The sequence below is a fragment of the Emys orbicularis genome, chromosome 8 (assembly GCF_028017835.1).
Source record: "Emys orbicularis isolate rEmyOrb1 chromosome 8, rEmyOrb1.hap1, whole genome shotgun sequence".
Lineage (NCBI taxonomy): Eukaryota > Metazoa > Chordata > Testudines > Emydidae > Emys > Emys orbicularis.
The window spans coordinates 84,518,683-84,533,446 of NC_088690.1; the positions used below are offsets into that span (position 1 = coordinate 84,518,683).

The 14,764-nt window shown below is 42.4% G+C and overlaps 1 protein-coding gene across 2 annotated transcripts in view; it reads right to left on the reverse strand.

Annotated features, from left to right (window-relative positions):
- Positions 1–14,764, reverse strand: part of RARS1 (arginyl-tRNA synthetase 1) — a 34,155-nt gene that overhangs the window by 6,591 nt on the left and 12,800 nt on the right. For both annotated transcript variants that reach the window (XM_065409174.1, XM_065409175.1), the window contains exons 4-11: positions 11,078–11,189; positions 8,536–8,636; positions 4,687–4,808; positions 4,295–4,415; positions 3,834–3,963; positions 2,736–2,840; positions 1,095–1,273; positions 283–392 (exon numbers count right to left, since the gene is read on the reverse strand). In XM_065409174.1, the coding sequence (XP_065265246.1) occupies positions 283–392; positions 1,095–1,273; positions 2,736–2,840; positions 3,834–3,963; positions 4,295–4,415; positions 4,687–4,808; positions 8,536–8,636; positions 11,078–11,189 (980 nt within the window). The remainder of the gene's footprint in view (positions 1–282; positions 393–1,094; positions 1,274–2,735; positions 2,841–3,833; positions 3,964–4,294; positions 4,416–4,686; positions 4,809–8,535; positions 8,637–11,077; positions 11,190–14,764) is intronic.

Consider the following 14,764-nt stretch of genomic DNA (forward strand, 5'->3'; position numbering starts at 1 on the left):
AAAAACTCATTAATAAGTGAACTTTGTTGTTTCATTATTTTAGATGTCAACATGTAAAGCAAATTTTCAAAGTGCAAGTACTTGTGTGATATTTGAATTTTAGGTCCTCATACAAGAATATGTCTCAAACATATTTCAGGGTCTACTCGAATCTGACCATGAAAACTGCAATATGATCTGACTTCTTTTCTTTTTGTGTTGTCTGATGCTGAGACAGCCTGACAAAGTATAATCACAGCATCCATTAAATGTACCATGAAATGAGCGATTCATTTAACTTACTTATCTTCTCCCAGTACCACTCCAAATGCAGCATGGACTACTCTGGTCACGGCAGGGTCATACCAGCCAATCATCTGACCTGCTGCGAATACTGTCTGCAAGTGCACTGACTGCAAAGGAATAGGAAAATAAAAAGCAGTTGTCAGCTGCATTTTCTAATTGTCTTTTTCTCATTGAGAGTCTGGTATAATGCTTTTGTACCAAGAGTGCTATTACAAGGAAAAAGAAAGCTTTCCTTAACTGATCACCTTTAGACTCATTGCACAGGACACTTGTAATGATGAACCACCACTGTCATCAGTTTCTATAGACTATTCTGATTTTCAGAAAGTATCAATGCCTGATACTTTTAAAGATCCCTCCCCAATTCTCGGTATAAGAGAGTGTGACAAGTACATCACCACTGCCTGCATTTTACAGTTCCCATTTAAGTGAATGTAAATGCTGGTGAAACGTACTCAACTGACAGCTCTGGAGACTCCACAGATAAGGCCATGCATGAGCAGTGACAGTGCAGATTTATCACTCTCTCCAGCCATTCAGACTCAGCACTGACCTAGATGTGCAGATGGTTTAGTTTCCCTGAGTGTTAAATCCTTGGGCTCTGCTGAGCTCGCCACGAGTCTAAACTGTGGTGGCGAATTCTGTGATTGGCCCACAGCCCATCAGGAACTGGACGGTAACTACCAAATAATTTCACATAAAGGCCAACAAATAGCCATCATGTGGTAACACCTTCTAGCCCCTGTCCTCTAGGCTAGTGCAGTATCTAGTGACTAACTGAACAACAAAGCAGAGGTCTGGGTACTCACCTGCCCACTATCCACCACATAAACAATGATATCAGCCTTTTCCTCAAATAGCCTTTGCTTAAGAGCAGCTAAGTCAGATGTATCATATGTGAAACCTCCATCTGACTTCATGATTGTTAAAGGAACAGAGCATCCTGGGACAAACACAATCTTCCGCCCGTCATCCATCTGTACAAATCCTAGGGAAAGAGGTCATTTGAGAGTAAGCATTCAGGAGAGATTTGAAGAAATATGCACGCTGTTAGATGCTACATGTAAAAAGTGATAATGCTCTAAAGCAGTGTTTCCCAAATTTGGGACGCTGCTTGTGTAGGGAAAGCCCCTGGCAGGCCAGGCCAGTTTGTTAATCTGCCGCATCTACAGGTTCAGCTGATCGCGGTTCCCACTGGCCGCGTTTCGCTGCTCCAGGCCCATGGGAGCTGCTGGAAGCGGCGCGGGCCGAGGGACGTACTGGCCGCCGCTTCCAGCAGCACCCATTGGCCTAGAGCAGCGAACCGCGGCCAGTGGGAGCCGCGATTGGCCGAACCTGCGGACGCGGCAGGTAAACAAACCGGCCAGGCCGCCATGGGCTTTTCCTACACAAGCGGCATCCCAAGTTTGGGAAACACTGCTCTAAATCTTGTGAAAACCAGTTGCTCCCATCTATTCACATTCTTGAAAGACAACTCTACCCATTTTGTGCAGGTCACATTAAATGCTTGATTTCTTAAAAACAAATACACATCACCAATCATAATTTGCAAAGAGAGCATAGATTTATACAAATCTAGTTTTGCTGGTGAAATAATAGGCTATTATTAAGAGAGTTCTAGCTTGATTTTAAAACCATTATAAGTTGGTATCCTGATGTACTAGTGCAACAGTGAAGAGGGTGTTTGGGAAGTGAGAGATTTGAAGGGAACAAAACACCCCAAAAGAGGCAGCATGTGGAAACCAATAGCGATCAATAACACAGTGGTTTTCAAAAGCAAGGTATAAGTGTGGCTACCTGGGGCCTACGGATGGATAGAGATTAAGTATTGCTAAGACCAGGGAAAAATCTGCAAAGGCGATCTTTAGGAGAGGGAGCCTGTAAATTATTTGTGCCCCATTTTCATTCATGACAATAATAAAGTCAATGGGAACTGAGTGTGTCTGTCACTTCACAATGTTTTTTGTGTCACAGGACCCCAACCTGGCTGGAGTAGGCCCTTGGAAGTTTTACTATGGAAAGAATTGCCCCCACTAATTAGGACCAAGCTAAGGTGCTGGTGCATCTCGATGTTACAGTGTTACTTGACTAGCTTAACTGTATGGAACATAAATATTTGTAATGTCACATTCTAGCTCCTGGTAATTCCCAATATAGACCCAACACACTCCTAATGCATTTTTGCATCAGGGCCCCAATTCCCAGACCTTTCTGAATGACAAAAACAAGAATAATAGCCTGTGCCCCTCAGCAGGAGAGCATTTTCTAGTTAAATATATATGGAGGGGAAGGACAAGAGAGGATGAAAGGCAGTGTCTAATCTGGGGAACATCAATCTTGAAAGTGTCTCTAAATGAACTAGTAGCAATTAACTCTCTCTCAAACTGAAAAAAAAAAAAAAGTGACTGGACAATTGTTGATTTTTTTGACAATGTTAAGGAACATGTTACCTCTTTCTTCAAATTCTTGCACAATATCTTTCATCTTATCTTGGTAGTATGATTCCCCTCTCTCTATTAGTTTAATGTCCAAGCAGTCATAGATTTTTTGGAACTCTGAGTAGAGAAAACAGAGAGAACTATAAAAAAATAACACGTACAAGATTTTGACTGTGTTTAAGACTCGAAGCAAATAGGCCCCTTAAAATATGACTGAAATGAGAGGAAAGATGATCCTGAGGCTAAGTCTTTAGCCTGGGAACTAAGAGATCTGGGTTCGATTCCAGCTCTCTTGCAATCTGTGACCATGGGCATGTCACTTGTTTTCTGTGCCTCACGTCCCATCTGTAAAATGGAGTTACTGTACTTCCTTACCTCGGTGTGTGTGTGTGTGTGTGGGGGGGGGGGGGGGGGGGGGGAAGAGAGGAGGAGAAAGGCTGAATTCATCAGTGACTGGGAAGTATTCAGATATTAAGGCAATGTAGCAAAACCTTCAATTTCTGAGCCATACTGGACAGAATGCCATATTACAGAGGTAAGTAACATTTAATAAATAAAACAGGCCACAACAATACTATACTATCCAGTAAAAGCATAAACACTTCAACAAGCTGTCAGAAAGAGATGAAGGGTTTCTCTCTTTGTCTGCTTCTGAAACACAGGTTGTTAAACAGAGGTGCAGGAAAGAATGAGGGTCAGACATTTTGTTTGGAAATGATCGATTGTTACTAATATTAGACATTTGTTAAGCATCAATCAGCATAATACTTAGATGTCACTCTACATTGGTGCTAATGTCACTGGTGCTAAGTCTTCAAAACCACTCTTCCAGAGAGTATTAAGGGCAACACCCATAATGCTGTTTGGGGCAAATCTGAGAATCCTAGGACTTTCAAGTGCAGCTGTATTCATTTTAAGTGAATTCTGCATCCTGCTCTGATACGTATGGTGGAGTTCTATGGCACAAACCTTCCTCAGCCATATTGCTCCTTTTTATCCCAACGAATTTTATTGATTTCCAAAGAACAACTTGTGTCTCAGATCAACATAAAATGATCCACTTAAAACAAACACTGGTTTAAAGAAAGAGACACTAATTTTAACTGTTACCTTTCCGAGATACATCGCAGATCAGTTTCCATGCTTTAATGAAGTCTGGATTTTTGCTCTGTAGTAGGACCACACACTGATAGGCTCGCTTCTTAAATTCTTCCTCTGTGTCAAATCTCCGCTTGGATTCCTAGGTTAAAAACCATACGTAAGAAAAAGTATTTTCTCTCCTATGCAAAACAGTATTTCTGACACTTTAAAGCAATTTTTTATTTGGTGGAAGGAAAGCAGTGTGGCTTAATTGATAGGGTAACAAATTACTTTTATTAAAGCAGTATACAGTTCCTGAGACCAGTTACCTGTATTTCATAAACTACAACAAGCAATTCTTTACTTCTTTAACAAACCCAGTTAAAATTCATTTTGTTTCAACAATGTTATACTGATCATTCACAACAGTTCTGAATTATTGCTTCATTTAAAAGTAAGAGGAGAACAAGTGGATATATTAGCTAAAATACCTTGTAAAAAGCTTGGAGATCCCCAATGGGGGGTGAAACAGTCAGGAAATCTGGAAATTTATCTTGGAGGTGAGCAATGAGCATTCCAAACTGGGTGCCCCAATCTCCTAAATGGTTTAACCTGGACAACAATTAGAGAGTGCAAAACAAAATTATGCATCATACGAGAAATCAGAACTAAAACAGGCTGAACATTGTTGGCGGGGAAGGGTGATTAGAGCTTTTCAGTCACATGGCTTGCTGGGGTGGGAGGGTAATACCGAATTGTGCTGCTACACTCAGGGTATTAGTTATGATGTATTTTTAAGGCTAGAACATACAGACAGGCATCATTGGTGCACTTGTATAAATAGAGATGAACAAACTTGTGTCCCGAGTCCAGCAGTGCTCACCTCAGAACATCATAGCCCACAAACTCAAACAGACGGCACATGCTGTCTCCAATAATAGTCGAGCGCAGGTGACCAACATGCATCTCTTTGGCAATGTTAGGGGAAGAGAAGTCAACCACCACCTTGGACAGGGCAACAAATGAAGAGGGAGAAACATTATTAAATGCCGCACTGTACGATGTCCTGCTCTCAGGGTGAGATTTTCAAAGTTGTGGATACGTGCCTCATGGATATGTACAGTCATCATGACTGCATACACAAGTGATGTATTTGCATGTGGCAAATGGTCAATTACAACCGGCCATTTGGGCAAGCTCAATTTTCTGTGTGTGTATAACCGTAGTCATTTTATAGTTTGGTGCTGGTTTGAAAATCAGGCTCTAAATGTCTAGAACTCTTCTGGCTGCATCATATTTTGCCTATGAAAATTATCTGCATCCCTACTTACACTCTACAAACCCGGCACATCAAACTCTAAATGTGGCTTTTAGCTCCAAACTCCAGCAAACAATTCAGAGCAAAAACACCCTTTTTAGGCCCAATCCTGAAAATCAGATCCATTGGCATAGATCCCCGTACCCGCAGGAAACTTATACAATGCTATGTAAAAGAGGACCATTTAACAAACAAGAAGGATGTACAGAGATTTTATACATATATTGCATATAAAAACTATGTTAAAAGAAAATTATTAATGTTGCAAAGTCAAGCACTCAGAAATCAGGAAATGCCAGATTTGAAGTCAGACTCCGTGTGCATTTACATTACGACACAGATTTCAATTACATAATGACTAGGGCTGTCAAGCGATTAAACATTTAATTGCGATTAATTGCCCTATTAAACAATAATAGAATACCATTTATTTAAATATTATTGGATGTTTTCTACACTTTCAAATATATTGATTTCAATTACAACACAGAATACAAAGTGTACAGTGCTCACTTTATATTTATTTTTTATTACAAATATTTGCACTGTAAAAAAAAAAAGAAATAGTATTTTTCAATTCACCTAATACAAGTACTGTAGTGCAATCTCTATCATGAAAGTTGAACTTACAAACGTAGAATTATGTACAAAAAAAATTACATTCAAAAACAAAACAATGTAAAACTTTAGGGCCTACACATCCACTCAGTCCGACTTCTTGTTCAGCCAATTGCTCAGACAAGCAAGTTTGTTTACATTTACAGGAGATAAGGCTGATCACTTCTTAATTACGTCACCTGAAAGTGAGAACAGGCGTTGTAGCTGGCGTCACAAGATACTTATGTGCCAGATGCAGTAAAGATTCGTATGTCTCTTGATGCTTCAACCACCATTACAGAGGATATGCGTCCATGCTGATGACGGGTTCTGCTCATTAATGATCCAAAGTAGTGTGGACCGACACTTGTTCATTTTCATCATCTGAGTCAGATGCAGAAGGTTGATTTTCTTTTTTGTGGTTTGAGTTCTGTAGTTTCCGCATCAGAGTGTTGCTCTTTTAAGATTTCTGAAAGCATGCACCACGCCTCGTCCCTCTCAGATTTTGGAAGGCACTTCAGATTCTTAAATCTTGGGTCGACTGCTGTAGCTATCTTTAGAAATTTCACATTGGTATCTTTGCATTTTGTCAAATTTGCAGTAAAAGTGTTCTTAAAACGAACAACATGTGCTGGGTCATCATCCGAGACTGCTATAACATGAAATATATGTCAGAAAGTGGGTAAAACAGAACAGGAGACATACAATTCTCCCCAAGGAGTTCAGTCACAAATTTAATTAACACATTTTTTTTTAAACGAGTGTCATCAGCATGGAAGCATGTCCTCTGAAATGATAGCCAAAGCATGAAGGGCATATGAAACTTTAGTGCCTCTCTGGCACATAAATATCTTGCAACAACAGCTACAACAGTGCCATGCGAACGCCTGTTCTCACTTTCAGGTTAAATTGTAATTAAGAAGTGGGCAGCATTATCTCCCGTAAATGTAAACAAACTTGTTTGTCTTAGAGATTGGCTGGACAAGTAGGACTGAGTGCACTTGTAGGCTCTAAAGTTTTACATTGTTAAAGTTTTAATTGTTTTGTTTTTGAGTGCAGTTATGTAACAAAAAAACCTACATTTGTAAGTTGCACTTTCATGATAAAGAGATTGCACTACAGTACTTGTCTGAGGTGAACTGAAAAATACGATTTCTTTTGTTTATCATTTTTACAATGCAAATATTTGTAATAAAAATAATATAAAGTGAATATTGTACATTTCGTATTCTGAGTGGTAATTGAAATTGATATATTTGAAAATGTAGAAAAATCCAAAATATTTAATAAATTTCAATTGTTAAACATATTGTTAAACATTTTGTTTTCTCATCGTTCAACATGTGGCCCTATGCCTTATCTGCTGCACGCTAGTCAAACCCAACTCTAATCTCCTCATGGGATTTTCTATGGCGCCTATCACAATAGCATCTGAGTGCTTCACAAACAATTTTCACCGCACCCATGTGCAAGGAGGGGATATTATTCCCATTTTACAGATGGGGAACTGAGGCACAGAGAGATTAAGATTAAAAATTTCCACTAATTTTGAGTGCCCAACTTGAGATGACTAGGACGTGATATTTCAGCACACATAACATTATACAAGACTTTATATATTCAAAGCACAGCTCCCATTGAATTCATTTGCAGCTGACAGTGCTTGGCACTTCTGCAAATCAGACCCAGGGTCTCATGTCAGGCACTCAGAAAATGAAGAACATGCATTAGTGCCCACCTGTGAAAAGTCTGATACAAATGAATTTCCTAGCATCACAACTACAACCCTGGAACAGGCCAGGATAGAATCCAGTTCTCTGGGCAGCATTCAATTGCAAGAGCAACCTTAATTCTGGCATTTCTTAACTTCTGAATACTTGACTTTGCAACCTTAATAACCTTCTTTTAACAAGTCACAGAGGGGTAGCCGTGTTAGTCTGAATCTGTAAAAACCAACAGAGGGTCCTGTGGCACCTTTAAGACTAACAGAAGTATTGGAGCATAAGCTTTCGTGGGTTAATTGAAGTGGGCATTCACCCACGAAAGCTTATGCTCCAATATTTCTGTTAGTCTTAAAGGTGCCACAGGACCCTCTGTTGCTTCTTTTAACAGTTTTTGAGTGTGTAGTTTCCTAGATTTTCAAAGCAGCAAACTGAATAAACAAGAAATTCCATCATGTGGCATCATACTGACATCCACATGGGTCATGAGCAGGACTGAAACCTTTAGATCCACTGCACAGACCTCTGCCACTTGAGCTGAGTAACTGATAGCGATAGTATGCTGTCGTCCTCTATGTGGACCACACGAGAAGGGGATGAGACATACACTTTGCCCATGGTCTGCACAGATATTTGCTGACAGAAAAGGAATTGGAATCTCGGGTTTCATTGCAGGCTCTGAAGGGAGAGTGCTCAAGTGGGCATAGGTTCTTCTGTCCGTTCCTCCCAAGCTTGACCCCTTCTGCTCCCTCCCACCTGTTCCTCTCCTATCTCTTCCCCACCCACGTCCCCATGTCCCATTCCCCTTAACAACCCAGTCTCCACTCCTCAGACTTTTCGTCCAGATCTCCTTGCCAAGTCAGTCCAAGTCTCCCCCGCTGCCCCAACAGCTGCAAACTGACTAACCCCGAAGTGCCCACTGTTAAAATAGTAATAACCTGTGTATTTGTAGTTGGAATGTTTGTTAAAACCTTCATTATAAGCTCAGTAAGAAAGTACACGCATACCAAGCAAAAACCGAGTCAGAACCATTCATCAGCACTTGCTATTGGACTGAAAGCAGTACTGAGACTTTAATGAAAGTTTACTAGCACACCTTTTTCCTGTTTTCAATAGCCGGTGGTTGAACTCCATTCACCAGTAAACTGCTCAGTTGTTTGGACACAAAATCCTTTCTCAAGTGGACGTTAATAAAACCTTTAGAGGAAAAACAATGGTTGTTGGTGCTGTAAAAGTATCCTTGAAAGCCATTTAATTTTGTTTAGTACCAAAGTTCACAATTCCCTAGATACAAGGAAAATACAGTATTTAAAACTAACTACACAACGTCTTAATAAACTTTTGTTTCTGTAAGAGGAAAAAAACATGATCACTCTCTGAAAAAAAGAGAGTTTATTTACCAGGTTATGAGAGACTGTTTTCCACAAACAAATTGCTATTAAGCAAAGAAGTCTAAACTATACATATCAAATGCTACAAGATCTGCTAAGTACCTGCTTTGGGGTTCTTGTAATCAAGAGTGAACCCAAGAGTGAAATATTTGACAAAAAATGTATCTTGGGGTATTTTGCAAACACTTATATAGTTAAGTGACATTACTCACAGCTGTCCCAGCGAGCTATCCTGTAGGCCAGGGGTCTCAAACATGCGGCCCGCGGGGTTATTTTCTGCGGCCCCCCCGCCCTTCCCCAGCGTTTACCTAGAGCGGATCTGGCCCGACGCGCACCGGGGACAGAGCAGGACAGGGCAGGCTCCCTGACTGCCCTGCCCCTGCGCCACTCCTGGAAGCGGCCAGAACCTGGGGGAGGAGGGGCACAAGGGTCTGTGTGTGGCTGTTGCTTCAGGCAGCGCCCCCAGCAGCTCCCATTGGCCGCAGTTCCCCATTCCCGGCCAATGGGAGCTGCTGGGGGCGGTGCCTGAAGCAACGCAACACACAAACCCTTGTGCCCCTCCTCCCCCAGGTTCCGGCTGCTTCCCGGAGCGGCGCAGGGGCAGGGCAGGGAGCCTGCCCTGCCTCCGGTGCGCACTGGGCCAGAGCTCGCCCCCTGAACCTCTCCTGCAGCCAAACCCCCTGCCTTGAGCCCCCTGCCACACCCTGCACCCCTGCCCTGAAAACCCTGCCGCCCCCCTCCTGCACCCCAACCCCCTGCCCTGAACCCCCTGCCGCACCCTGCACCCCAACCCCCTGCCCTGAACTCCCTGCTGCACCCCAACCCCCTGCCCTGAATCCCCTGCCGCACCCCTCCTGCACCCCAACCCCTTGCCATACCCTGCACCCCGACCCCCTGCCCTGAACCCGTCGCACCCTGCACCCCTCCTGCACCCGACCCCCTGTCCTGAGCCCCCTGCCGCACCCTGCACCCCCTGCCCTGAACCCCCTGCCACACCCCTCCTGCACCCCAACCCCCTGCCCTGAACCCCCGCCGCACCCCTCCTGCACCCCAACCCCCTGCCCTGAGCCCCCGCCACACCCCACACCCCTCCTGTACCCCCTGGGGGCAGGGATGGTGCGGAGTTGGGGATTTCGGGGAAGGGGTTGGAATGGGGGCAGGGAAGGGGTGGGAAGAGGCGGGGCGGGGCAGGGCCTCATGGAAGGGGTGGAGTGGGGGTGGGGCCGAGGGCGGCTGGGGGGAGGTGTCAGTAATGCGGCCCTCGGGCCAATGTACTAGTCCTCATGTGGCCCTCGTGGTCATTTGAGTTTGAGACCCCTGCTGTAGGCACTTATGCACATGAGGCTTTACTATGTACAAGTGCCACCAGTTCCCATATATTTAAAACCACAGTGTCACATTTAGAAAAATTCAGACTTGCAGAACATTTGGGCACTGCTTTGATTTTACTGAGTTGCAGGGCTAACAGAAAGCGACAAAGAGTCCTGTGGCACCTTATAGACTAACAGACGTATTGGAGCATAAGCTTTCGTGGGTGAATACCCACTTCGTCAGATGCATTGTATTCACCCATGGAAGCTTATGTTTCAATATGTCTGTTAGTCCATAGGGTGTCACAGGACTCTTTGTCGCTTTTTACAGATCCAGACTAACACGGCTACCCCTCTGATACAGGGCTAACAGAGATTCTCTTCCCCATCCATCCGCAAAATATTTCATTTTATTTAGTGCTTATGAATGGGGTCAGAGTGAGTACCAAAGAGACTGAAGTCTTCCACTTCCTTCAGAGCATGAGCAGTAGCAGTGTTATACTTTCCACATTGCTCTGCCATTGTGCCTTAGCTCTGCGCTGGAACGATCTCCTCTGAGGATGAGAGGATAGCTTGGGTTGGGTTCCAGGCCCAATCATTTTCTCCCAAGACTGCCAATTTTGGTGGTGATTTTGTACTATGGACAAAACCTAGAAGCCTATAGGGTGGAATCCTGATCCCAGTAAAGCCAATGGAAAAATTCCCATTGACCTCCCTGGGACCAGGATTTCACCCACTGATTCTAATGCAAGTGCTAGTAAGCAGATTTTATCCTGCCAAATTCATCAGGCAAAACTGAATGTAATTCAAATTTTAATTCTATTTATAAAGCTAAAAAATAATCTAACTAGATTTTGTCTCCTTTATTGCCACTTGGTAGAATAGCTGCAACATCAAATTTAAATGTTGGGAAGGTACAACAATAGAGTGACCATACCAGGACCAGCGATTTCAACCTTCTCAATGTATTCATTTTCAGGAATGTTTCTGGAAATGTTATCAGCAATTTCTCTTGGGCTCACTTTCTGTTCGTTGGTTTTGGGAAGCATCTGAAACATAATGAGAGGATTCAGTACAGTCTAATCATGGGGGAATCTAATGGAAAATAAAATATAATCTGAGTTGATACTACACTGACAAGACCCACTAAATTCCTCTCTTCTAATAATCTCTGTGGAATATTAAGAACTTAGTTCTGTAAGCATGTCATGCATGGCACTCCCATGGGCATTAATGGGAGTGCTACATGCAAAGCCCTGCCAAGATCTGGTCCTAAAACCTGTGGAATTTGGTACCACCTTAAGATGTCCTGGTTACACCTTATAACATAGGAAAGTGCAAAGAAAAATATAACTGCAACATACGTAACTAGCTAGTTTCAAATATTGTCTTTGCTCATCATGTACACCAAAGGTCTAAATATAGCCTGTTTTTACACTGCTCAAAACTGGGTATCCAGGCCTCACTAGCACATCATACGCTATGTGAACCCACTGCACCCCCAGAAAAATCTGCATGGTTGCTTTTGAAAATCCCACTAAGCACAAATCATCATCATGGGAAATCTCAAAGGAACGTGGCCTTCTTGCAAATCAAGAGACACTCGAATTGATCTCTGGCAAGGTGCTTAAAGTGATCTGATTGTATATTCAGTTTATGTCCGTCAATGGCAATCTTGTTGTGCCATCAAAATTTTTGGCACCCATGTGATCGCTGACACGCACGCTTTGGAATTCATTGGTCTTCCATTCTTATATGTCCATACCAAGAAAGTTACTGAAACTGAACCAGTGCTGGAGGCGGCAGTTGTTGGGTTTGGCTTTGATTATTCTTGTTTCTGATCTTGCCCTCTCACCGTACACGGAGCAGCTGAGAGATGCCAGTGAGGCAAAAATGACCAATGAAACCTTGCAAAAGGGCCATTCTGGAAGCCTATGTGTAGGTGACAAATGTAAAACTGATGTCAGGAATAGTAAAACGTTGTCCAAAACAGCTAAAGCCATCCACCTTGTCAATCAGTTAAAAACAAAGTTGAGGACTATACATTTTTGTTCTCAGGTCACCCCGATTAAGCACGCTGGCAATCTGGGCCTTTTCTAGGCTAGGTTTTTGTTTGTTTCAATCGAGTTAGCCAACCTAATTTGAAGCACCACTCAGCACCTAGTGTACACCTTTCAAATCATGATAGCTGGTCTTGGCTGTAACCTAAGCTCCTTCCAGGCTACACAACAACCAGCTCGTGTGGTTTGAACTGTGCCTACACTAGGCGCGGAATGCAGTTTCAAATCATGTTCACTAATTGAATTTAAAACAACAACAAAAGCATCTTCTTTTCTAATTTAGTCAACCCTGGGTGCAGCCAAAACTAGATCTGAAAATCCCCTCAGTACCCAGCATCTGATGAGTGGCTCAGTTGGCTATTTGCACCTGCCCAAGCATTAAAAAAGTTGATGAGTGTGTGTAGAATTGCCCTTTTGTGCTTCTTCCTCACTTCTGCAGGCACCGAATGGGAAAAGCAGCTTTAATATCACTTTTAAAAATATCAGTGACTAATTCCCCCACATCATGGCCAAATTTTGGGGGATTTTCTATCCATTCAAGTGCACGTGAGGTCATTGTACTGCCCTAGCAGACTCTGGGTGAAAACGAAAGGGTGCTAAAGTGTTTTGAGTGACTTTGGCTGGAGTGAAGGGGAGTGATATTTAGAAACTGGGAGGGCAGCCGTGCCTGGTGTGTACAGCATCATACAGCATCATACAGCCGTGACTTTGAAAATCCCACCAGCTGGATGCCCAGTCTTGAAAGCAGATTTTTAAAAAGTAAGCACTGTCCACATTGTCCCTTATAATTTTCCCGTGTTATCCAAAAACTGGGCATATCAGTCCTCTGTAGAGCGCCAAAACTTCATACAAATCTTCAAAATTTACTTTACGAAATGTAATGAAGATCAGATTTTAAAACAAACATTCCCCTGCCCAATTTTGAACTCAGACATTAAAACAGTGTGCTAGTGTCTGAGAGCCAAAATGTGAAACTGACTAGGGAAAAAACAAAAGTGAGAAGAATCATATGAAAAATAACTATGCAATATAAACAGGGATGGGCAAATCAGAATTTTAAAATGTTTAGTTTTGGTAATTGAAAGTGTTATTTTTAACAAAGTGAAGGAAATGTACTGGTTTTATTTTTATTATGATTTTTAATCTGACAGTGAATCTGTAAAACTATTATCTCAAAGAAATAACTACATAAGACTGAGCTGGGCTGCCATTAAGTATTGCAAATGACCTTCTGATATGTGAATCACAATCAGGCAGATCTGTTGTCTTGCATTAGGACTACTGTAAGGAGAACAGTGCTTAGCTTAGCAAATTTGTTGTAAAATAGCATTTCTTTCCATTAAACTTAATACGGGGTGGGGTGGGGGTTTCATTGAATCTTACAAGTTACCCTTTAAGAGGGCCCTGATATTTAAAATTGTTTTGAGGACCCGAAATTCTGAGAGATAAATCAATTCATTGAACAAACTATGCATTCACACTGTGTGAAATCTGCCATAAAAATGTGTTTCATGGAGTTTGATTTTCTTCTGTCATTCTGCAGTGTTTTCAAAATATCTATCACCTTGTGAGGTAAGCACCATTTCACATCAAGGCCACAAGATCTATTATTTTCTCAGCGATTTGGATTCCAGACTCTTGGATGTTTATATTGTTAACTTCCCGTCCACCGTGAAATGTGACAGCTTAACAAGTTTCAGTTTCAGATATAATGCAGCACTATATGATTCATTTGATCCTACCATCAACACAATATGGCCCGAGTAAAGCTTGAGAATAGGCAAGGAAAAAACCCTCTCTTTTCAGCAGCAATAACTTTCATCAATGGCTCAACAAGGGATAAGCTGCCAAAACAGGGGAAATAAATATTGAGCCAACGATTACAGGTGATGGTATTCAAATCTTTATGAAGGCAATAACCCACATATCTGTTACTCTAGCAGTGCTTCTGGCTGAAACCCCAGTTACAATATGCTAATGAGCTCCCAGTAAGACAAAACACATTTGTGATGGTTGTTTCCGCATTGGCAGGTCAAATGGAGAGGCTGTTGGCTGGCACGTATCAGTGCTGCCCAGGGGTCAGATTCATTCCTGCTACCACACAGCAGCAGTGTACAGATTGCTGTCTCTTTTGAAGGCAGTTCGTGGGAGCCACATGATCTAGCAAGGTGCACGTTATAACAAGGGAGCTTAACTGGAGTTGGAATCATGCTCCTTGGGGGGGAAAAGGCCACACGGCCTTCACAATTCCATAGTGCTCAGCACACTGTTAGTCCAGTATGAACAAAGAGAGTTCTAGAGACATGCGTAAGGAAAGAACAAAGCCTGTATCAAAGTCCAATACAGCAAGCCTTAAGGCATCAGTTCCTCTGACAGTCTGGGACTTGAGAAACTATATAAATGACTCTGAAATGCGAGTAAGCGTTTGGGCATCAAGTAATGAAAACAAAGTAGACACAGAGAAGACAGTACTGTATGAGTATCCTAACAATGACTTAATTGGGGTAAAGTGGCGGTCAAGATGTTAAAAAAAAAAAAGGCATTACTCTGAAAGTCTGTATCTG